Source organism: Saccopteryx bilineata, chromosome X (assembly GCF_036850765.1).
Source record: "Saccopteryx bilineata isolate mSacBil1 chromosome X, mSacBil1_pri_phased_curated, whole genome shotgun sequence".
In the NCBI taxonomy this organism is placed as follows: Eukaryota; Metazoa; Chordata; class Mammalia; order Chiroptera; family Emballonuridae; genus Saccopteryx; species Saccopteryx bilineata.
In genome coordinates, this window is record NC_089502.1 from 41,374,469 (window position 1) to 41,399,729 (window position 25,261).

A 25,261-nucleotide genomic window follows, 5' to 3' on the forward strand; every position below is an offset into this window, starting at 1 on the left:
TACCTGATTTGCTAATAACAGCTAATCGAACAGGTGTGAGGTGGTATCTCATTGCAGTTTTGATTTGCATTTCTCTAATAGCTAAAGAAGATGAGCATCTTTTCATATATCTGTTGGCCATTTGTATTTCTTCCTGGGAGAAGTGTCTATTCATATCCTCTTCCCATTTTTTTATTGGATTGTTTGTTTGTTTGTTGTTGAGTTTTCTGAGTTCTTTGTATATTTTGGATATTAGGCCCTTATCTGAGCTGTTGTTTGAAAATATCATTTCCCATTTAGTTGGCTTTCTGTTTATTTTGTTATCAGTTTCTCTTGCTGAGCAAAAACTTCTTAGTCTGATGTAGTCCCATTCATTAATTTTTGCCTTCACTTCTCTTGCCATTGGAGTCAAATTCATAAAATGCTCTTTAAAACCCAGGTCCATGAGTTGAGTACCTATGTCTTCTTCTATGTACTTAATTGTTTCAGGTCTTATGTTTAGATCTTTGATCCATTTTGAGTTAATTTTTGTACAGGGGGAGAGACTGTAGTCCAGTTTCATTCTTTTGCATGTGGCTTTCCAGTTTTCCCTTGCTGAGAGTTTTGATCATGAATGGGTGCTGGATTTTATCAAATGCTTTTTCTGCGCTGTTAATCTTATCATGTGATTTTTCTCTTTCCTTTTGTTTATGTGATGAATCACATTGACTGTTTTTTGAATATTGTACCAGCCTGGCCTCCCCAGAGTAAATCCCACTTGATCATGATGTATGATTTTTTTAATGTATTGCTGGATCTGGTTTGCTAATATTTTGTTGAGAATTTTAGCATCTAAATTCATCAGGGTTATTGGCCTATAGTTTTATTTCTTTGTAGTATCTCTGCCTGGTTTTGGAATGAGGATTATGCTCGCCTCATAAAAGGAGCTTGGAAGTCTTCCCTTGTCTTGAAGTTTTTGAAATAGTTTGAGAACGATAAGAGTTAGTTCTTTGAATATTTGGTAAAATTTGCCTGTGAAGCCATCCTGTCCAGGACTTCTGTTTGTTGGGAGTTTTTTGATAACTGTTTCAACGTCATTTGATATAATCAGTTTATTTAGGTTTTCTGATTCTTCCAGATTGATTTTTGGAAGATTGTATGTTTCAAGGAATTTGTCCATTTCATCTAAGTTGTCTAGTTTTTTGGCATACAGTTCTTCATAGTATTTTCTTAAAATATTTTGTATTTCTGTTGTGTCAGTTGTTATTTCTCCACTCTCATTTCTAATTTTATTTATTTGAGTCTTCTCTCTTTTTTTCTTGATGAGTCTGGTTAAAGGTTCTTCAATCTTGTTTACCTTTTCAAAGAACCAGCTCTTGGTTTCATTGGTCTTCTGTATTGTTTTTTTAGCCTCTATGTCATTTATTTCCTCTCTGATCATTATTATTTCCTTTCTTGTACTTTCTCTGGGCTTTGTTTGTTGTTGTTGTTGTTTTTTTCTAGTTCATTTGGATGCAGGGTTAGTTGTTTATTTGGGCTTTTTCTTGCTTCTTAAGTTTGCCTGTAATGCTATGAACTTCTCTATCTGGACTGCTTTTGCTGTGTCCCATAAATTTGAAGTTGTTGTATGTTTATTTTCATTTGTTTCAAGGTAATTTTTTTCTGTGTTTCAAGGTAATTTTTTACTTCTTCTTTGATCTCATTGTTAACTCATTTGTTATTTAACAACATGCTGTTCAGTCTCCAAGTATTTGAATGTTTTTTAGTTTTTCTGTTGTAGTTGATTTCTAGTTTCATGCCACTGTGATCAGAGAAGATGCTTGATGTGATTTCAATCTTCTTAAATTTATTGAGACTCCTATTATGTCCTAGCATGTGGTCTATCCTAGAGAATATACCATGAGCACTTGAAAAGAATGTATATTCAGCTGCTTTAGGGTGAAAGGTTCTGAAGATATCTATTTAGTCCATTTGATCTAGTGTGTCCTTTAAGACTCTTGTTTCTTTGTTAATTTTCTTTCTTGAGGATCTATCCAGTGATGTTAGTGGGGTATTAAAATTCCCTACTATTATAATATTGCTGTTGATCTCACCCTTTATGTCCATCAAAATCTTTTTTATATATTTAGGTGTTCCTATATTAGGTGCATAGATATTTATAATGGTTATATCTTCCTTTTGGATTATTCCCTTTATCATTATGTAGTGACCTTTTTTATCCCTTACAATATCCTTTGTTTTAATGTCCATTTTGTCAGATATAAGTTTTGCTACCCCAACTTTTTTTTTCATTTCCATGAAATATATTTTTCCATTCTTTTTTTTTCACAATTTTTTTTAATTTATTTTTTTATTAAATTTAATGCAGTGACATTGATAAATCAGGGTACATATGTTGAGATAAAATATCTCTAGATTATTTTGACATTTGATTGTGCTGTATACCCCTCCACCAAAGTTAAATTGTCTTCTGTCACCTTCTATCTGGTTTTCTTTGTGCCCGTCCCCTCCCCTAACCCCTCTCTCCTTTTTCACCCCCTCCCCCCTCCCCCAACCTCCCGCCCCTGTTGCCATCACATTCTTGTTCATGTCTCTGAGTCTCATTTTTATGTCCCTTCTATGTATGGATTCATCTTAGTTTTTTTTTCTGATTTACTTATTTCACTCCATATAATGTTGTCAAGGTCCATCCATGTTATTGTAAATGATCCGATGTCATCATTTCTTATGGCTGAGTAGTATTCCATAGTATATATGTACCAAAGCTTTTTAATCCACTCGTCCTCTGACGGACACTTGGGCTGTTTCCAGATCTTCGCTATTGTGAACAATGCTGCCACAAACATGCGGGTGCATTTCTCCTTTTCGAGCCGTTCTATGGTGTCCTTGGGGTATATTCCTAAAAGTGGGATAGCTGGGTCAAAAGGCAGTTCGATTTTCAGATTTTTGAGGAATCTCCATACTGTTTTCCACAGTGGCTGCACCAGTCTGCATTCCCACCAGCAGTGCAGTAGCGTTCCCTTTTCTCCACATCCTCGCCAGCACTTATTCTGTATTGTTTTGTTGATAAACGCCATTCTGACTGGTGTGAGGTGATATCTTATTGTGGTTTTAATTTGCATTTCTCTAATGATTAGTGATGTTGAGCATTTTTTCATATGCCTATTGGCCATCTGTATGTCCTCTTTGGAGAAGTGTCTATTCATCTCTTTTGCCCATTTTTGGATTGGGTTGTTTGTCTTCCTGGTGTTGAGTTTTACAAGTTCTTTATAAATTTTGGTTATTAACCCCTTATCAGACGTATTGTCAAATATGTTCTCCCATTGTGTAGTTTGTCTTTTTATTCTGTTCTTGTTGTCTTTAGCTGTGCAAAAGCTTTTTAGTTTGATATAGTCCCATTTGTTTATCCTGTCTTTTATTTCACTTCCCCATGGATATAAATCAGCAAATATATTGCTCTGAGAGATGTCCGAGAGCTTACTGCCTATGTTTTCTTCTAAGATGCTTATGGTTTCACGGCCTACATTTAAGTCTTTTATCCATTTTGAGTTTATTTTTGTGAGTGGTGTAAGCTGGTGATCTAGTTTCATTTTTTTGCAGGTAGCTATCCAATTTTTCCAACATCATTTGTTAAAGAGGCTGTCTTTACTCCATTGTATTTCCTTACCTCCTTTGTCAAATATCAGTTGTCCATAGAACTGTGGGTTTATTTCTGGGTTCTCTGTTCTGTTTCATTGATCTATATGCCTGTTCTTATGCCAGTACCAGGCTGTTTTGAGTACAATGGCCTTGTAGTATAACTTGATATCAGGAAGTGTGATACCTCCCACTTTATTCTTCTTTTTTAAGATTGCTGAGGCTATTCATGTTCTCTTTTGGTTCCATATAAATTTTTGGAATATGTGTTCTATATCTTTGAAGTATGTCATTGGTATTTTAATTGGTATTGCATTGAATTTATAGATTGCTTTGGGTAATATAGACATTTTAATGATGTTTATTCTTCCTAACCATGAGCACGGTATATGCTTCCACTTGTTAGTGTCTTCCTTGATTTCTTTTATCAATGCTTTGTAATTTTCCGAGTACAAGTCTTTAGTCTCCTTGGTTAAGTTTACTCCTAGGTACTTTATTTTTTTGGTTGTAATTGTGAAGGGGATTGTTTCCTTAATTTCTCTTTCTGACTGTTCATTGTTGGTGTATAAAAATGCTTCTGATTTCTGAGTATTGATTTTATATCCTGCCACTTTGCTGAATTTATTTATCAGGTCCAGTAGTTTTTTGACTGAGACTTTAGGGTTTTCTATATACAATATCATATCATCTGCAAATAATGATAGTTTTTTTTTTCCATTCTTTTACTTTAAGTCTGTGTGTCTCTATTGTTTCGAGGTGGGTCTTCTGTAGACTGCATATGTCCTGTTTTCTTATCCATGCAGCTACCCAATGGCTTTTGATTGGAATATTTAATCCATTTACATTTAAGGTTATTGTTATGTAGTTGTTTATTACTATTTTATTCTTTAAATCTACATTTTTCTTTTTCTGATTTTTTTTCTCTTTGTTCTGTTTACAACAGGCCCCTTAACATTTTTTGTAGCATTGGTTTAGTTGTAATGAATTTCTTGTTTTTGTTTTTTTTTGTTTGTTTGTTTCTTTTGTCTAGGAAGCTTTTTATTTCTCCTTCAATTTTAAATGATAGCCTTGCTGGGTAATGAAGTCTTGGTTGTAGGCTCTTGTTTTTTGGGGGTTTTTTTTGGGGGGGAGGCATTGGGAAGAATGTTTATTTGTTTTTATTTTACTATTATTATTTTTTTAATATATTCATTTTAGAAAGGAGAGAGAGAGGGAGAGGAGAGAGGGACATAGAGAGAGAAGGAGGAGGAGCAGGAAGCATCAACTCCCATAAGTGCCTTGACCAGGCAAGCCCAGGGTTTCGAACTGGCGACCTCAGCATTTCCAGGTCAGCGCTTTATCCACTGCGCCACCACAGGTCAGGCTGTAGGCCCTTGTTTTACATTGCTTTGAATATTTTTTGCCATTCTCTTCTGTCATCTAGTGTTTCTGTTGAGAAGTCGATGTCATCCTTTTGGGGGCTCCTTTTAGGTAATTGACTGCTTTGCTCTTGCAGCTTTTAGTATTCTTTCTTTATCCCTTAATTTTGGCATTTTAATTATGATGTGTCTTGGTGTAGGCCTCTTTGAGTTCCTCTTTAATGGGACTCTTTGTGCTTCTTGAACTTGTGTGACTTTCCTTCATCAATTTAAGGAAGTTTTCAGCTGTGATTTCTTAAATCAGTTTCTTTATCCCTTGTTCTCTCTCTTCTTCTTCAGGAACCCCTATGATGCAGATGTTGTTTCTCTTCATGTTGTCACAGAGTTCCCACACACTTAGAGTTCCCACACACTTTTTGAGCCTCTTTTCTTTTTGCTGCTCCTCTTCTGTGCTTTCATTTATCTTATCCTCTAAATCACTGATTCGATCCTCTGCTTCATTCAGCCTACTTTTAATTCCTTCTAGGGTAATCTCCATTGCTGATATTTGTATTTGTCATTTCTAAGTAGTTACTTTTTATGATTTTAATGTTCTTTTTGATTTTTCTATCTGTTTATTTAGATGCTCATTATGTCCATCTATTGTTGCTCTAAGATCTTTGAACATCCTAACATTATTTCAAATTCTGCATTTGATAATTTGGTTATTTCCATTTCATTCTGTTCTTTTTCTGGGGATTTCTCTTGTTGATTGATTTGGATTGCATTTTTCTGTCTTCTCATTTTGTCTATGTAAAGACTCCTCCTTTGGGTGTGTTGTTTGTGTAGCTAGATGAGTCTAAGGTTGGTATTGTCTGTCTCCAATTTCCAGTTGTGTTGTTTCTAGATTTTCTTCAGTTGGCATCAGCTGTTGTTTGTAATCTGCTGTGGGCTACTTGTTTGCTGCTACTGCTCTTTTTTTTAATTAATTTTACTAGAGTGACATCAATAAATCAGGGTACATATGTTCAAAGAAAACATGTCCAGGTTATCTAGTCAATCAATTATGTTGCATACACATCACCCAAAGTCAGATTGTCCTCCGTCACCTTCTATCTAGTTTTCTTTGTGCCTCTCCCCCTCCCCCTTTCCCTCTCCCTCCCACCCCCCATAACCACCACACTCTTGTCAATGTCTCTTAGTCTCGTTTTTATGTCCCACCTATGTATGGAATAATGTACTGCTCTTTTTGATATTTGTGTCAGCGTTTTCTATGTCTTAGCTCGGTCAGGTGTGAGGAGACCTTCTTTAAGATACCACTCTAACAGGTGTTGTTAGTTCCTGAGCTGATGCTCTCCATATATGGCTGCTGGATGTGCCCACCCTGGACCTCCCTGTCTGGAACCTGGCACAGATCAGTGGGGGTCACTTCCTATGACTGGCTCTTTTTTTTTTTTTGTATTTTTCTGAAGCTGGAAACGGGGAGAAACAGTCAGATAGACTCCCACATGCGCCTGACCAGGATCCACCCAGCACGCCCACCAGGGGCGATGCTCTGCCCACCAGGGGGCGATGCTCTGCCCCTTCAGGGCGTCACTTTACCACGACCAGAGCCACTCTAGCGCCTGGGGCAGAGGCCAAGGAGCCATCCCCAGCGCCCGGGCCATCTTTGCTCCAATGGAGCCTTGGCTGCGGGAGGGGAAGAGAGAGACAGAGAGGAAGGAGGGGGGGTTGTGGAGAAGCAAATGGGCGCTTCTCCTATGTGCCCTGGCTGGGAATCGAACCCGGGTCCCCTGCACGCCAGGCCGATGCTCTACCACTGAGCCAACCGGCCAGGGCCTATGACTGGCTCTTTTCAACCTTTTTGGAGCCACAGGTGATCCAGATCTTGTGACTGCCTTGCTGGGCAAGGTGCTGTTGTAAATATCAGCTGCATACCTAGGATAGGTATATCTACTCTTGGCCTGGGGGAAGTTCATTTAGAAGTTCAAGTTCCTTGACTCCAATGGCAAGAGAAGTGAAGGCAAAAATTAATGAATGGGACTACATCAGACTAAGAAGTTTTTGCTCAGCAAGAGAAACTGATAACAAAATAAACAGAAAGCCAACTAAATGGGAAATGATATTTTCAAACAACAGCTCAGATAAGGGCCTAATATCCAAAATATACAAAGAACTCAGAAAACTCAACAACAAACAAACAAACAATCCAATAAAAAAATGGGAAGAGGATATGAACAGACACTTCTCCCAGGAAGAAATACAAATGGCCAACAGATATATGAAAAGATGCTCATCTTCTTTAGTTATTAGAGAAATGCAAATCAAAACTGCAATGAGATACCACCTCACACCTGTTCGATTAGCTATTATTAGCAAGACAGGTAATAGCAAATGTTGGAGAGGCTGTGGAGAAAAAGGAACCCTCATACACTGTTGGTGGGAATGTAAAGTAGTACAACCATTATGGAAGAAAGTATGGTGGTTCCTCAAAAAACTGAAAATAGAACTACCTTATGACCCAGCAATCCCTCTACTGGGTATATACCCCAAAAACTCAGAAACATTGATACGTAAAGACACATGCAGCCCCATGTTCATTGCAGCATTGTTCACAGTGGCCAGGACATGGAAACAACCAAAAAGCCCGTCAATAGACGACTGGATAAAGAAGATGTGGCACATATACACTATGGAATACTACTCAGCCATCAGAAATGATGACATTGGATCATTTACAGCAAAATGGTGGGATCTTGATAACATGATATGAAGCGAAATAAGTAAATCAGAAAAAACCAGGAACTGCATTATTCCATACGTAGGTGGGACATAAAATGAAACTAAGAGACATTGATAAGAGTGTGGTGGTTACGGGGGAGGGGGAGCAGGGAAACGGAGAGGGAAAGGGGGAGGGGGAGGGGCACAAAGTAAACTAGATAGAAGGTGACAGAGGACAATCTGACTCTAGGTGATGGGTATGCAACATAATTGAACGACAAGATAACCTGGACTTGTTATCTTTGAATATATGTATCCTGATTTATTGATGTCGCCCCATTAAAAAAAAAAAAAAAAAAAAAAAGAAGTTCAAATTTTCCTGAGATCCACTTTCTGCCACCTCTTATTGCTGGCTACTTGGGTTCAGTACTGTAATTCAGAGATTAGGTATGGTATCGGATGTGGCTTGCTACTTAACCTCAGGCGTCATTCTATCCAGACAGTTTTTAAAGTTTAATTAATTTATTTTCCTCTTTTCAGCCCTTAGAAGGATGCGGCTACAAGAGTCCAGTGGGTGTGGTCTCTATGTTCTTGATATGTGGTCTATTCGCTGGCCTGCCACCACCACTACCGCCTCTTCGGGCATTCGGGTTCTGGCGCTGCTGGCACTGGCCTGCCATGGCAGCTGCCGCGGTTTCCACCACCATGGGCAGGCTTGTGGGCATGCACTCGAGCTGCTGCCATGGCCGGCCCAGCCTCCGCCACTGCAGGTTGGCTTGCGTGTGCACTTGTACTGTCCATGCCCCTGCTACTGCGGCCACCAGGGCCTCTGCTGCAATGGACGCCTGGGCTTCCACTGCCTCGGTCAGGTTTGTGCACATGCTTGAACTGCCCCAGCCCCTGCTGCTGCAACTGCCTGGACCTCCGCTGCTGTGGCTGCCTGGGGCCTCCGCCACCATAGGTGGGCTTGTGTGCACACCCTCGGGCTGCCTGGCCCTTGCTGCTGCATCTACCACTGCTGGCCTGCCTGCCTGGCCTCAGGAGAGTAATCAGTAGTGTGTGTGTGGGGGTGTAGTCAGACCTCAGCACTCACTACTTATGTCCTTGACGTGATCTTGGCTTCTCCATTTATTTTAATTTTTAAATTTTATTTAGAAAATTAACTTTAACAGGGTGACATTGATCAATAACAGTACATAAGTTTCAGGTAAACATTTCTAATATTGATTATGTTGTATACCCATTACCCAAATTCAAATCATTTTCCATCACCTTATATTTGTCCATTTTTGCATGGTTCACCCCCACACATTCCCTTCCCCCTGGTAGCCACTTCACTTTTATCTATGTCCATGAATCTCAGTTTTATATCCCACCTATGTGTTAAATCATACAGTTCTTAGCTTTTGCTTATTTACTTATTTAACTCAATATAATGTTCTCAAGGTCTGTCCATGTTGTTGTAAATGTCACTATGTCATAATTTCTTAATGGTATAACCATTTTTTAAAAACTATATCTGGTAAATTGCTTGCCTAACTTTTATTTAGCTCTTTTTCTCGAGAGAGATTTCTCTTTTTATTTGGGGAATGTTTCTTTGTCTCCTCATTTGGGCTGCCTTTTTTTATGTATTAAGTAGATCTGCTATGACTCTGTCTTTTTACATTGGCCTAATGTAGTAGGTGTCCTGTGGCACCTGGTGATCCTCTCTTTGATCCTCTGAGATGGGTGCTCTGGGAATGTCCCTTGTGTATGTTATATGAGTTCTCCTGTTGTAATTGGGTCTTGATTGCTACTGACTGATTTATAAATGGAGTCGACCCTAAGGCTAGCTGACTGTGAGGATGATCCTCAACCATACTATATGATCTGCTGTGCAGGTGCTGACCACACAAAGTGGAAGTTATCTCAGTATGTTCCAATGCCTGTCAGGATCTTTATTTGAATATGACACTTGTGAAACTAATTGGATCCTGCTTCAATGCTGTCTGAAGCTGGATAATGGATTTGTTGTTTCTGGGACCTCTTGAGAGAGACTCTGGTCAAGCCAATTTAGATGACTTTTGTGACTGGTCATAGGTATACTGTTTGAAGCTACAAAATGATCCATAATTTGTGGCCACCTCTGCTTGGCCTTTGTGTGTGTGGGAAAGACCAAGCTGTACACCAAAGCCAGCTTCCACCAGCACCAATCCCAGAGGAAGTCAGCAAAAGTAGCAAGACACCACAAGATTCACCTTTGCCTGCCTCTGCTTGCTGACTGCCTGTTAAGCTCAGTCACTAAAAGAGCCTGTGGTGTTGTATGAGCTAGGTTCTCAGTGAATCTCGAGCTGTATGAGGTAGGTTCTCAGTGAATCACCAGGTAGGGGTGAATGGTGTTGACCAGATTGATACAATTTCAATCTTGGTACCAGTGCTGGATCTGAGGCCACTCAGCAAAACTCTCTGGATATTTCAAGTGTAGCCATCAACTGCACTTAATAAAAGGAGAAATCTCTCTCGAGAAAAAGAGCTAAATAAAAGTTAGGCAAGCAATTTACCAGATATAGAGTTTAAAAAAAATGGTTACACCATTAAGAAATTATGACATTGTGACATTTACAACAACATGGACAGACCTTGAGAACATTATATTGAGTTAAATAAGTAAATAAGCAAAAGTTACTTGCACACTTTTGTGGTTGAGCAGGGTCTCAAGGAGTTGTCAAATGAAGCCAGCAGAGTTTATCAGGCCAAAATAGACCAAAATTTGGTTATGTAAAGGGATTTCTCTACACAAGTCAGGCATGCAAGAGATAACTGACCCCCAGTCTAAAGCCACATAACTCAGTCTGTCCAATATTCTGCCAGGAGCCAGATCTCATCATGGTGGTGGCGGGGGACAAGTATTTGGGAGTGTTGGTCTAGTGGATCTCCCTGGAATGGGGAGAAATAATTCAGGTTTGGAGAAAGTGGAGGGTTTGACCCTGCTCCAGAGCCAGACAACTTAGTCTGTCCCAGATTCTGTGTTGACCTTGGCAGGGAAGAGCCACCAGTCCTTGGGAGGTGGGGACCACCAAGAGTCTGGAGAGTAGGGCTAGTGGATCTCCCATGAGAAGGAGGTGCAAATCAGGTTCACAGGAAAGTAGAAGAAATGTTCTCCATCCCAAAAGCACACAACTCATTCATTGACACTCCCTAAGTCTGCCCAGACCTCTATTTTCAACCCAGGCAGCTGACTTGTCAGCAGGTTGCAAACCACAAAGGAGAGAGCCACAGGGAAGCCAGAGGTTGGGGCTATAGCATTCCCCCAGTCTGATGCCGTATGGATGAGAGTGCTCCATTCCAGAGTGAATGTCTGTGGTTTGGGAGAGTGACTCAACACAGTGATCATGAGGGCTGTCCCTTTGACTCTCTCCCCACAAATGCAAACTTCAGTCTCTTCTCAGACAACTCTAGTCTGCTCTGCCCTCTCCATACTGGAGCCTATACTGAGTTGCTGTGAATGAGATTTTGTGCATTGGTCCTTAATAGGGTGCTTAGCAGACTTCTCTCTCTCCCTGGTGGACAAAATCTCCATTGATTTTCATAGCCAGATGTTATGTATGCACCTCTTTTTGGCTCTAATACTCTGGACTGGGGAGCCCAGCTTGGATTTGAGATCCCTGCCTCTTACTGGGAACCCCCACTGCTGAGATATCCCTCTAGAATATCAGCTGCCACCTGTGGGAGCAGGTCTAGTCCTCTTTGCATCCCCACCCTTCCTTCTAGTCTCGATGTGGCTTCTTGTATAAATCTTCAGTTAGAAGACTTCTCTTCAGCTACTGTTCAGTTGGTTATTCAGGCTGATTGCTTTATATTTTAGATGTAATTCCAGTTTGGTCATGGGAGGAGGTAAGTGTAGGTTCCACCTACTCTGCCACCATCTTGAATTTTTCCACTCTCCCCAACATACTCTTTGATTTAGAAGTTTGCTTGAGCCTTTAACACTCTTATCTTATTTAGCAACCAGTAGTTTTGCTATTCCAGTGTGTCCAAGAACTCATCCAAATATCTGAATAATTCTGGCATTTGGAAAGCTCCCTTGGGGATTAGCATACTGTTCTGATATCCTCTAGATATTAATACAGTCAAACTTGGCTAGGAGTTGAGGTCTTAAAGTTTGAGCTTTAAGAGTATGTTTTACCAAAATAAGGTCTAAAGGTACCTTGAGTATTCCAAGTTCTCAAAGATTGAAAGTGTCAGTTAATGGAACAATCTGACTACTTATTGAGAAACTTTTGTGCAAATCACTATACTAGATACTGCAAGAGAAAGAAAGAGCTTAGGAGGCAAATAGTTAGGTTTGGGGTTAGAGCCTAAGACATGGCCTAATAGTTGTTTTTATCTAACTACACTGAGCTCTTTAAGGACAGAGCCATCTCTGTGTTCTTAGACCTAATACAGTGAAGGTGGAATCAATGTAAAAATGAGTGATGTGAGAATATTTTTAAGAGTTGCCCCAAACTGTCCAATTATTTGAGTTTTAGGTGAGTTAGTTGTCAGTTAATGATGGTTGGGCTGTTGTGGTATGCTCTTCCTATTTGCTTCATGAAAGGTTTATTCAGAGACTTGAACCAAATATTTGCAAAATATTTGAGATTCTCCAATTATATGTACTAATTATTATTATAGTTGTTATTATTTTTAAGGGATAAATATATATGATACAAAATAAAGAGGAATGTATTTGATATTTAAAGGGGGCAAACCTGATTTGAATTTCTAAGTTAAATAATTTAGAAATGTTCCAAATGAGATCTGCTGAAAGTAACATTGTATATTAGATTAATGAGTTGGAAAAACATTACATTACTTTTTTTTTAGTCTTAGTAAACACATTTTTTTTCTTATAGATTAGAGGAAATGAAAGAACAGACAAAAGAGTTTTGAAAAAGAGAAAGAGAATCTCATGGAGAGGAGATGTTATAGTAAAAAAGGGAAAACAGAGCAGAAACTTAAAATTTGGCTTCTCTGAGGTTATCATTCAGGATCTGGGATGACCAGCTTGAGTTTAAACTTCCTTCCATCTTTTTAGATTTATGGTTCTTGACAGCTAACCACCAGGGCTATAGATGGAGCCCTCCCTGGATTCTCTCTCTACAGATAAGAACCCCCTGGCAGGATGAAAAGAACACTGCAGAAAGATAGACTTCTCAAAGCAACCAAGATGCCCTGCCTGGGTTTAAAAACAAAGTTGCACAGTCTGCTTTCCATTTCTATTCCATTCTTGGGCTTTTTGAGAGTTGGATGGGAAGATGTTGGGGGGAGGTAGACTCTGAATGTATGTACTCTAGACACAATGGACAGTGTGTTGCCTGCTGCTAAAAGATCAGAGTAAATATGACTAATAAAATGTTCAATTGAGCATCCAGATGTCTACTTGCTATGAAGCTAAACATCTATACATTCCCAAAGATGAAGTTTCATGGCAATGGGCAGACAAAACAACTGGATGACAACTTGAAATGGTGTCTACTTTTCATTTAGTTGCTGTGGCAGCTTATGGAGCTTGCCTGAACCTTAAGTATATATAGCAAGCAATCTGTGTAGGAAGAAAGATTCCAGGGAATGATGACAATAGGAAAGCAGAGGCAATTTCTGAGCCAAACTGAATACCTGAACCCTATCGATCAGGAGTGCTTCATTAGGTTTATAGCATGTTTAAGTTTTTTTTCATGTTTTCTATAATAAGGGCAAAGGCACAGAAGAGACCTTCTGGCTGGTTGGGAAAAAAAGCTTCACAAAGCCCCTTCCTGTGCCCCCACCAGTGGGTAAAGATGGGTAAGTGGAGTTCACACTTCATTAGAGTCTTCTTCTGTCTTTCTGTGCCACTCTCTTCACTAATTTTGTGCCTCTCTTACCGTGTAGACAAGTGGGCCATGGTCTGCAACCAGTGGAGATTGCAGCCTTCCAAAGAAGAAAAGCAGAAAGGCAGCTGGTGAGAAACAAGCCATAAGGTAATGACCAACAAGAAAACAGAGTGCAAGAGCTTGCCAAATTTTCAAAGCTGGGGCTCCCTTTCGCACAAGTGCCATTCTTAGCATACACTCTGCTGGCACAGTGTGATGGAGTTGGTGAATTTCCAAGCTCTGCTGAGTTATGCAAAACCTTGTGGAGAGGCCTGTTGCAGACTGAGCTGTATCTGAGGGAGGTCAGCTGCTCTAGCCTGAGAGAGACTCTTGCTTCTTGCACTGATAACATTTGAATGTTAACAAGACTGGCTTTGCTATCTAGTTATCTGGCATGTACCTCTGTCTCTTTTATTGTTGAGCACCTGGGCCACATGGTGAGCCACCTCAAGTCTTGAGAGACTCAAATCTGAGAAATACAGCAATATTTCAATGACTCTTCTTTTCCTAGGGTCTACTGATAAAACTGTCTTTGAAGGGATGCTTATGTCATTTTTTTATAGAGGCATTACTCAATTCCTTTCAAGATTGGCATTGCCAACCAACTTAATAGTGGCTACTCCTAGACTGCTTGGCTTGAATTCAAGACAATTCCCCTACCCCTCCCCCTCTACTAGATATAATTCTGTATATTCTGAAGCACCAAACAACAGCCTAATTATCAAGAATTCTTCCCATGTATTTATCTCTAAGAAATCCATTGCTTTCTTGGGCTCCTGTTAGTATCTTTTCTTTATCTTGGTTTTTTACTCTCTCTTTCTTGGGCACTCTGACACGAAGACACATTGCTCCCTCCACATATCCTTAGAAATCACAAGATTCTAAAATAAACACTAGAGCATCTCCACAAAATCCTGTTCACTTGTTTTTTAATCATGTTCCAAAAATAATCACAATTCTAACAATAACTACCAAGGGTAGCCACATGCTTTCTATTTTTCCACTAACTTCAGTTGACTTTAGCTGCTCTCTATGACTCTTTTTCTCTTAAGGAAACCCAGTGCATCTTTCTTTCTGTGTCTATCACAGGTCATAGCATTTATAACCTATCATAGCATTTATGCTACAGAAAAGATTCTGCACTGAGCATGTCAAACCCCTGCCACCCTGCCATCTGGGGCCTGGCTCTGTTCTTCCCTATTGGCTAAGATAAGCAGATAGGCAGCTGTGACACTCATTCATCCTATATGCAGGAACATTCTTTCTTGTGGGGAAGGAAACACACAGACACACAAATGCAGTCAGTCTCAGTCTCAGACTCTCTTTGTTTTTGTTTCTTTCTATTTATCTCTCCCCCTCACATAGTAGAAAAGGGTTTTGAAACTCTTTAAGGGTTTTACTTTTGGCAGGGTGGTGTAGGCATTGGAGGCATGGTAGACTAAACCTATCCATTCCTAATAATGTGTTGAAGTTTGTAGCAAAAGACACTGAAACGAACTCACATTCATTGGCTGTGTTTGGTAGTACTCTCTCAGCATTACAGATGGATGTAGCTTAGGCCATTTCCACTCCCTCATCTGGACCCCTTCCTTGACAGAAAGCAGGCTTCTGTGGGCTGTGGGTATATGGAACAGATTGAAGCCAAGTGGGCCAAAAGTAGATTTGACTTCTAATCCTGGCATCATTAACACTTGTGCTTTAATCAGCATGTTAATTAACAACACTGGCCCTGGTACTGTGCAAATCACAAAAGTTCTCAAGAAGAGCACTCTTTACAAATATTAAGGCTTGCCCTAGATTCAAGAGCTCACCAGATATTTTGTTTATCTCACTCAATGTCCTATGTTGATATAACCCCGTAATACTGCCCATTCCAGAATGTTTCAGCCTGACTTTAGTGAGATATATCTAATTTACAAAAGACCCACAACACCCATGAATGCCTCTCATCCACTGCCACTATCATGGGAGTTGTTAGGGGAAAACTTGAGACCTTTAAATAGCCCTGTGCAGTCAGGAGGGAAGAAAAGATGTTGTGAAAGGGGGAACAGCTCTGGTGAACTGACTATAGGCGGTGCCTCTCAGGCAGGGCCCCGTTGTCTACCTAGTAGCTCCTTTGTCAAGTCCTCAAATAACCACCACTTACCAAACCTTTCCAAAAGTTATCACTTCATCTGGTTACTTTCCCTGAAATTTCATCCACTGGGGTTCATTTGGGGTTGACAAGCCTCCTCTTTCAATCATAGATGTACCTTTTGGAGGGTAAAGGGCAATTAATCACTCTTCTTATGAGGAAGGTAAGCTGAGCTAGATATTCAAGAGGACAAGGAAGTTTCATTTTGATTGGGACAAGGAGAAATGAAGAAGTTGGCCGTTTTTAGGAATGGAGGGTCATAGTGGTTAAATTCTATCACTTTAAAACATTTCTTTCGGGTGTTTCTTTGAGTTCAAAAACAGGAAGAAAACATTCCCTTTTTTCTGCTCTCAGGACCCAGGACCCCTGCCTAATATAACTCTGCTCCATGTGGGATAAATCAAACTTTACGGACTAGTGTAGAAACCTGACCACCACATATATAAAACTGTGTATATGGAGCAATACATTCTGATTTCCAAATCATTAACTTATAAATGTTTTGGACACACCTCATTAGTAAGAAGAGGACTACCTATATATTAACATGTCCCCCTTTTGTGAAATTTGTAATAACTTTTGTAAATAGCAACATCTAATTATGTAAGCATGACAAATATTTATTTATTTAACAATCCATGAAATGTTAGCAATCTGCAAGCTGTTTGTGGAATAGAATGTTGTCGCAGGGCCTGAAATTATTCATATTAAAATCCTGAAGAAGGTGCACTTACTGTTTTTTCTCTCTCCCATCCAGGATCAGGGACCCCAAGATTGGAAACTTCCTTTGGTGAGGCAATAGAAAATTTCACTCTCGTTCAACAAATTGTTCTGCCTGGGCAAGATATTTAGTGAATGACTATACCTCTGAGGATGACCAATCTCTAGAGATATTCAAGCCTAATTTTAGTGTAAAGGCCTCTGGGAAGTAACTTTATTATTATTTTAATTTTTATTAAATTTATTGGGGTGACATTGGTTAATCTGGGAAGTAACATTAATGAGCTTTGTTAATTACACAGCCATCACCCAAAAGACTGTTTGAATGTAAAGTATGATGACTGTGAACACTAAGAAAGGGGAAAGAACTACCTCCAAGCTAGGTTATTTCAAAATAGCAAGCACAACTTGGACTAAGATAAGAAGGCATCTACTCCAATGGCAAGAGAAGTGAAGGCAAAGATAAATGAATGGGACTACATCAGAATTAAAAGTTTTTGCTCAGCAAGAGAAACTGATATCAAAATAAACAGACAGCCAACTATATGGGAACTGATATTTTCAAACGACAGCTCAGATAAGGGCCTAATATCCAAAATTTACAAAGAACTCATAAAACTCAACAACAAACAAACAAACAATCCAATAAAAAAATGGGAAGAGGACATGAACAGACACTTCTCCCAGGAAGAGATACAAATGGCCAACAGATATATGAAAAGATGCTCAGCTTCATTAGTTATTAGAGAAATGCAAATCAAAACTACAATGAGATACCACCTCACTCCTGTTAGATTAGCTATTATCAACAAGACGGGTAATAGCAAATGTTGGAGAGGCTGTGGAGAAAAAGGAACCCTCATTCACTGTTGGTGGGACTGTAAAGTAGTACAACCATTATGGAGGAAAGTATGGTGGTTCCTCAAAAAACTGCAAATAGAACTACCTTATGACCCAGCAATCCCTCTACTGGGTATATACCCCAAAACCTCAGAAACATTGATACGTGAAGACACATGTAGCCCCATGTTCATTGCAGCACTGTTCACAGTGGCCAAGACATGGAAACAACCAAAAAGCCCTTCAATAGAAGACTGGATAAAGAAGATGTGGTACATATACACTATGGAATACTACTCAGCCATAAGAAATGATGACATCAGATCATTTACAGCAAAATGGTGGGATCTTGATAACATTATAAGGAGTGAAATAAGTAAATCAGAAAAAAACAAGAACTACATGATTCCATACATTGGTGGAACATAAAAATGAGACTAAGAGACATAGACAAGAGTGTGGTGGTTACCAAGGGGGGGGGGAGGGAGGACATGGGAGGGAGGGAGGGAGAGAGTTAGGGGGAGGGGGAGGGGCACAGAGAACTAGATAGAGGGTGACGGAGGACAATCTGACTTTGGGCGAGGGGTTTGCAACATAATTTGATGACAAAATAACCTAGACATGTTTTCTTTGAATATATGTACCCTGATTTATTAATGTCATCCCATTACCATTAATAAAAATCTATTAAAAAAAAAAAGATAAGAAGGCATCTATTTTCACATAAAAAAGTAAGAGGTACTTTGTTCTCTTCCTCATTTTGTTTGAATTTCTAGAAGGTATTTAAGGAGCATAATTTATAACTCAGATACTATGAGATTAGTACCAGGAAAAAAAATCTAGCAAACATACATCTGAATTTCAGTCCACTGTGACTTCAGTTGGATGGAATGAATAGGGAGTAGTGTAAGAAGGGTCTGGTGAAATGTGTTGTTTAGATAACTGAGAGATAAGAAATTTGTTTTCTTATTGCTTATTATTCAAAATCTTTCCAAAAGTCTGATGGCCTCTTTTCCTGTCTAAGTAAGGACAATCTAGGCAAATGATTGAGTTGTCCTTGCTAGGTAGGTGAACATCTCAGTGGACCTCAGAGTCATATTCTGAACATGATGAAAGAGATGTAAAAGATGTTGTCAAGGTAAAGTATATTAAAGTAGCATACTGAAATGAACAATTCCCTTAAAGCTTTTTACTTTTCTTCCCTTCCCTGCCCACTGGCCTTTCAGACCCCACCTCTGCCCCTAATATAAATCCTTTTGAACATTATTTTTTACTTTATGCTTTTAGTTGTCCAGATTCTACTTTTAAGAGGTTATTGGCATAACTTGCCACAAAGCAATGAGGCTTAAGTTACTGGTGTGTTTAAAATACTTAAGCAAGCTTTCCTTCCCTTTATTATAAAATATAATATCTTTATTAAAACAACTGAGTATAAACATATCAGCCAATAAAACAGTTCCTTTAGAACAAACTTTTTTAAAGAAACAAATACCTAAGGTATAATTTGATAGCTTTCTCATTAATATTTAATTTGTTCATTATCAACTCACCCTGAACCTGAACTTCAAGTCAAAAGTACTTCACAGTAGTTTTCTCTACACCTTCAGTCAAAGCACTCTCAGACACTACAGAAGCTAACTTCTGTTAGCCTCAGGTAGTCTATTTACTATGCTAAAGCTATTCAAGAGGGTGCAGTAAAGGCTAAAGTTGCCTTTCAACCTCCTTGATCTGAGTTTTTAATTCCCTTTTCTAGACTTGGCAGAGGAGATTGAAAATTATCTCTGTTTACAGCAAGATATCAGTCAAGAGATAAGGTTTAAAGAATTCTAGATAGAAGCAAGGCCTAAGGGAAGTTTCCAGGAAACTGCAAAATAGGACTTCACATTTCTTAGAGAAAGTGGCATTGCACTCAGGTATGAATAGGAAAGGATTGTTGGAGGCAAGGGAAGGGGGCTGCAGCTATAGACTCATGGATCAGGATTTTCCCAAGCATATTCTATCTAGTTTTTTATTCCCAGGAACTATAGCCCCAAGGCTAAGCCTGCAGAATAAGGACTGGCAGCCATCTTTAATTGAGCAACAAGACCCATTGAAGGTGATAATAGCGCTGTGTCTGATCCTATCTCCTATTTCCCTCATTGGTATTTCTCTAATCCAGCATATCAACCCAACTCACCTTGTCTAGCCTGTTGGTCTTATTCACTATCATATCTTTGATTGATTCTGTCATGAACCCCTATCTAAAATGACTCCATCCTTTCTTGGATTATTTTTCATTAAGGTCTTCTGCATTGACCAAAACTAAGCTTTCTTCAATTTGCCTTAATGTTTTACTTATTTATGGAGAAGCAAGACATTCTCTACTCCCATGTACTGTTTCACTTACCTAGTGGCATGTAGCCTGCTTCTTACCTACAAGCAAATATTTTTTCTCTATTCACTTGTTGCTATTATCACAGCAGCTTGAGTTGGTGGTTAAGAGGAACAAAAGTGATTTTATTCACAACACTTTTCCTAAGTAGCTTATGTTCTTTGTCCAAACAAAATACTTGGAAAACAACTAAAGGTTTTCAAACATATTTAAAATAGTTTCATCACATTCCTTGTTTTCTTGTGATTTGTCTCTTAAAATAGATTATTGGAAAAAGAAAGCCAATGTTAATGAACTGCAAGTTGGGTTCTGCTTATTGAAGTTTTGCAGTACTTTACAAATATAAATGAACAGAATCATCATCCCATGAGGGATTGTTTAAGTCATTTTAGATTATTTTTCTGATCAGTCTCAACAGCAATATATGTTCATTACAGAAATTTAAAAAAAACACAGAACATAGGGAATTAAAATTACTCAAAATCCCCTTAGATCCTTTATTCTATTTTATCCTTCCTGTTTGGGCTCATTTCATAGATTAATGCATGTTATTATAACATACACCAAGACAAAGAGTATCTTAGGTCAACTGATTCACAAATTAGTACTTTCATCTTTTATTTTATTGCTGGTAGTTTTACTGATACTTTTCATGGTAGAAGATGAATCTGTTTAGATTGCAGGCAACTTTCAGTGATCTACTTGTTCCTTATTTTGCTTTGTGTCGCAAAGCAAGAAAAGATAGCAGATGGCTATCTACCTCATCAGAGGGCTAAAACTTGGTTTACTACAAATAGCTACTCCACCAGAAAGTGTTGTTCCAAGGAACTCCTATTCTGTCTACCTTGTCTTAGATTTAGTATGAACAACTTTATTACCAAGCTACTCATCTCATCACATTCTTGTCCTTAATCCAAGAGTAATTAACTTGCAAGGAGTGGGGGGTGGCAAGCAGCCAAATACTTCATGCAGTGGGTGGTCACATCTATGCGACATCAAACAATTAGTTGTAACTTAAGGACTTAGTTGAATCAAGTAAGCATTAATTAGACAAAAGGCCACAATAGATTGGTCATTTTATTTTAACCTCTTTTTTAGTCAAAACTGATTGACCTGCCCTGGCCGGTTGGCTCAGCGGTAGAGTGTCGGCCTAGCGTGCGGAGGACCCGGGTTCGATTCCCAGCCAGGGCACACAGGAGAAGCGCCCATTAGCTTCTCCACCCCTCCGCCGCACTTTCCTCTCTGTCTCTCTCTTCCCCTCCCACAGCCAAGGCTCCATTGGAGCAAAGATGGCCAGGGCGCTGGGGATGGCTCTGTGGCCTCTGCCTCAGGCTCTAGAGTGGCTCTGGTCGCAACATGGCAACGCCCAGGATGGGTAGAGCATCGCCCCCTGGTGGGCAGAGCGTCGTCCCTGGTGGGCGTGCCGGGTGGATCCCGGTTGGGCGCATGCGGGAGTCTGTCTGACTGTCTCTCCCTGTTTCCAGCTTCAGAAAAATGCAAAAAAAAAACAAAACAAAAAAAAAACCCAAAAAAACTGGTTGACCTAATCAAGCACTTTTCCCAGCTGGCTGGTTGTTTCCAGTTCATTAAAATAATAGAATCTGTGCAATAGAATTCTCTCTCACCCCTTCTCTGATCCATGCTATCTTCTTGGGCCAACCTGATTGATAAATAGACCACAGACATAGACATAGCCATCCTGTAAAAAAACAACAACAACACAGTATGTTTGTTATTTGTACGTTGTTTGGGTTTCTCTGGAGTAGTTTGTAAAAATGTTGCTATTTTATCTCTTTTTCAGTTTGGTTTTTCTGCAGGCCAAGCAATTGTGGATCTCTTTCAAAGAGGCACTGAGAGTAGTGCTGACTATTACTCTATATTCTCACTTTAGCTCACTGCAAATTAGAGTGGTTCCAGATGCCACTAAATATTTTTAAAGATGACCTAATTGCAAGCAAATGAATATTCACATAATGATCATAGAGTTAGCAGGGCCTTCCAAGACCATCAATCTTAGCAGACCAAAATGTGGAAAAGGATATTAGTATCCAGACAGGAGAAACCATTTTCCTAAAGTTACCATCTAGTTGGTAAAAGTGAAACTGCTCTTACCAAGGTCAGAAAGAGATCTGAGTTATCAAGAACAACCCCTGACCCTTAGGAATACTTCTTAGATATCCTACAGTAAGACCCCTAACTGCATGTTTGGGCACAAGCTTGGTAGGAATAATTTGGTTTGAGGTGTTTTGATCTAGGTGACTATTCTAACATCACAGTTTATACAGAGTTAGAGAGAAAAGATTTCAGATTTCTTGGTCACTAAATCACTTTTATCATGCACACAAGATCATATCCAGAGCCATACATATTTCTCATTTGATCTGGTCCCAGTGGAAAATAAGCCTCTAATTCTTCCCACCCCAAGGGATTCATTTGTAGTTTATAGCACAAGACCTTATTTGTATTTATATAATTAAAGTCTCAGATATATTTGAGAAGAGGTTTGACTTCAGAAAATATCTTAGATATATTTTCACTTTGAAGGTCATCCAAATAAGAGCTCCAGTAAATAGTGAGGGAAGTCAGAACAGAACTAGGCCTTGAAACTTCAAATCAAGATAAGAATTAATTTTGATTATTATTGTTGACATTATCTTTCTCCTCCAGAGCCATGGAATCTGCAATCTGAATTGTGGATAAAGTAGGGCACCCAGTAGATATAGGCTGGCTAAAGAAGGTCTTTGCCTCTGCACTAACAGACTCTAGCAGCTTCAGGGGTAATTGAGCTCATCATGGGCAGTAGCCCAGCTGAACTTCTTATGAGAATGTCTTCTTAAAATGAGAAATCTTAACAATACCACTCTAAAATGCCATCAAGGAAGAGGAAATTGAATACCATGGCTACACAAAATAGAAATGTAGTTCAGATAGAAAATGAAAAATCTCCAGAAAAATATCTCAATCACATAGAAACCTTGGAGTTAAAAGTCAGAGAATTAAAAATTGAATTTCTGAAAATACTCAACAAGATGCAAGACAGCACCAAGAAGCAACTTAATGAACTCATCAAGGAGACTGAAACTTTAAAAACAGAAATAAAAACTCAATACATGAATTGAAGACTGAGGTAGCCAGCTTAGCTAATAGGACACGACAGATTGAGCAAAGAATCAGTGACATCAAAGACAAGCAACTAAAGATGCTACAGAGGAAAGAGGAAAGAGACTCACAAATTAAAAAAAAAACTGAGTTAGCACTATGAGAATTGTCTGACTCCATTAGAAAGAGCAAAATATGGGTATATCAGAGGAAGAGAGGGGGAAGGGTATGGAGAGCCTATTCAAACAAATAATAGATGAGAATTTCTCAAGCCTATGAAAAGAGAGCCTTGAATCCAAGAAGCAAACAGAACGCCAAGTTACCTCAACTCAAACAGACCCACTCCAAGGCACATCATAATAAAATTGTCAAAAATCAATGACAAAGGAAGAATCCTCAAGGCAGCGAGGGAAAAGAAAAACATAATCTATAAAGGAAAGCCCATTAGGTTATCATCAGACTTCTCAGCAGAAACTCTACAAGCCAGAAGAGAGTGTACCCAAACATTCAAAATAATGAAAGAAGAACTACCAGCCAAGAATAGTATAGCCATTAAAGTTATCCTTGAAATATGAAGGGGAAATAAAAACTTTTGCAGGCACAAAGAAGCTGAGGGAATTTATCACCAGAAAACTCCCATGGCAGGGGATAGTCAAGAAGGTTATATGACCAGATACAAAGAACAAAAAAATCAAAACTACAAATAAAAACTCCAATAAGGTCACATTAAAACATAGATAATCTGTGACAACAATAACATAAAAAGGGAAAGGATAATGATCTGAAGTAATACAGGAGGATAGACTGCAAAAGCATTCATAAGACAAAGAACTCTTTTACATATGAACATTTTTCTCTTAATAACTTAATGGTAACCAACCACAAAAAAATACTACTGAAATACACAGCCTAACAAAAAGAAGAAACTGAGGAAGGAATTATGGAATACCACCAAATAAAAACAACTGACAGAAACACAAAAGAGAAGAACCAAACAAGACACAGAGCTACCAGAAAACAAAACATAAAATGGCAATCTATAGGAAATCCTAAAATGTCAATAATTACCCTAAATGTAAATGGACTGAACTCACCAAGAGGCACAGAGTAAGAGACTGGATCAAAAAGCAGTACCCAATCATATGCTGACTTCAAGAGACACATCTTAGTTGCAAGGACAAAAGTAGACTCAAAGTTAAAGGTTGGCAAATGATTCTCCAAGCAAATACTATCCAAAGAAAAGCATATGTAGCCATACTCATATTTGACAATGCTGATATCAAGACAACAAAGGTAAGCAGAGACAAAATGGACATTTCATTATGATAAAGGTGACATTGTATTAAAAAGACATAACATTTTTTAATATATATGCACTGAAGCAGGGAACTCCAAAATATATGACATCTACTAAGTGATCTAAAAACACAGTCATGCATGGGGATCTTAACATACTATTGACAACTTTAGATAGATCATCCAAACAGAAAATCAATAAAGAAATATTGGCCTTAAACAACCAAAAAGCTCTTCAATAGAAGACTGGATAAAGAAGATGTGGCACATACAACAATCAAAACAGCATGGTGTTGGCAGAAAAATAGACACTCAGACCAATGGAACAGAATAGAAAGTCCAGAAATAAAACCACATATATATAGTCAAATAATTTTTGATAAAGGGGCCAACAACACACAATGGAGAAAAGAAAGCCTCTTCAATAAATGTTGCTGGGAAAACTGGAAAGCCACATGCAAAAGAATGAAACTGGACTACAGTTTGTTCCCCTGTACTACAATGAACTCAAAATGGATCAAAAATTTAAACATAAGACCTGAAACAATAAAGTACATATAAGAAGACATAGGTACTCAACTCATGGACCTGGGTTTTAAAAAGCATTTTATAAATTTAACTCCAAAGGCAAGAGAAGTGAAGGCAAAAATCAATGAATGGGACTACATCAGACTAAGAAGGTTTTGCTCAGGAAGAGAAACTGATAACAAAATAAACAGACAGCCAACTAAATGGGAAATGATATTTTCAAACAACAGCTCAGATAAGGGCCTAATATCCAAAATATACAAAGAACTCAGAAAACTCAACAACAAACAAACAAACAATCCAATAAAAAAATGGGAAGAGGATATGAATAGACACTTCTCCCAGGAAGAAATACAAATGGCCAACAGATATATGAAAAGATGCTCATCTTCTTTAGTTATTAGAGAAATGCAAATCAAAACTGCAATGAGATACCACCTCACACCTGTTAGATTAGCTATTATTAACAAGGCAGGTAATAGCAAATGTTGGAGAGGCTGTGGAGAAAAGGAACCTTCATACACTGTTGGTGGGAATGTAAAGTAGTACAACCATTATGGAAGAAAGTATGGTGATTCCTCAAAAAACTGAAAATAGAACTACCTTATGACCCAGCAATCCCTCTACTGGGTATATACCCCCAAAACTCAGAAACATTGATACGTAAAGACACATGCAGCCCCATGTTTATTGCAGCATTGTTCACAGTGGCCAAGTCATGGAAACAACCAAAAAGCCCATCAATAGATGA

At 38.8% G+C, this 25,261-nt stretch overlaps 1 protein-coding gene across 4 annotated transcripts in view; it reads left to right on the forward strand.

The window, feature by feature from the left end:
* Window positions 1–24,374, forward strand: part of GUCY2F (guanylate cyclase 2F, retinal) — a 126,582-nt gene extending 102,208 nt beyond the window's left edge. For 2 of the 4 annotated variants that reach the window (XM_066250027.1, XM_066250030.1), the window contains 4 exons: window positions 13,366–13,454; window positions 13,542–13,630; window positions 16,414–16,446; window positions 22,255–24,374. In XM_066250027.1, the coding sequence (XP_066106124.1) occupies window positions 13,366–13,454; window positions 13,542–13,629 (177 nt within the window). In that variant the 3' untranslated portion in view covers window position 13,630; window positions 16,414–16,446; window positions 22,255–24,374. Of the gene's footprint in view, window positions 1–13,365; window positions 13,455–13,541; window positions 13,631–16,413; window positions 16,798–22,254 lie in introns of those variants that run through there. The other 2 variants (XM_066250029.1, XM_066250028.1) reach the window with 2 other exon arrangements.
* Window positions 24,375–25,261: the final 887 nt, after the last annotated feature.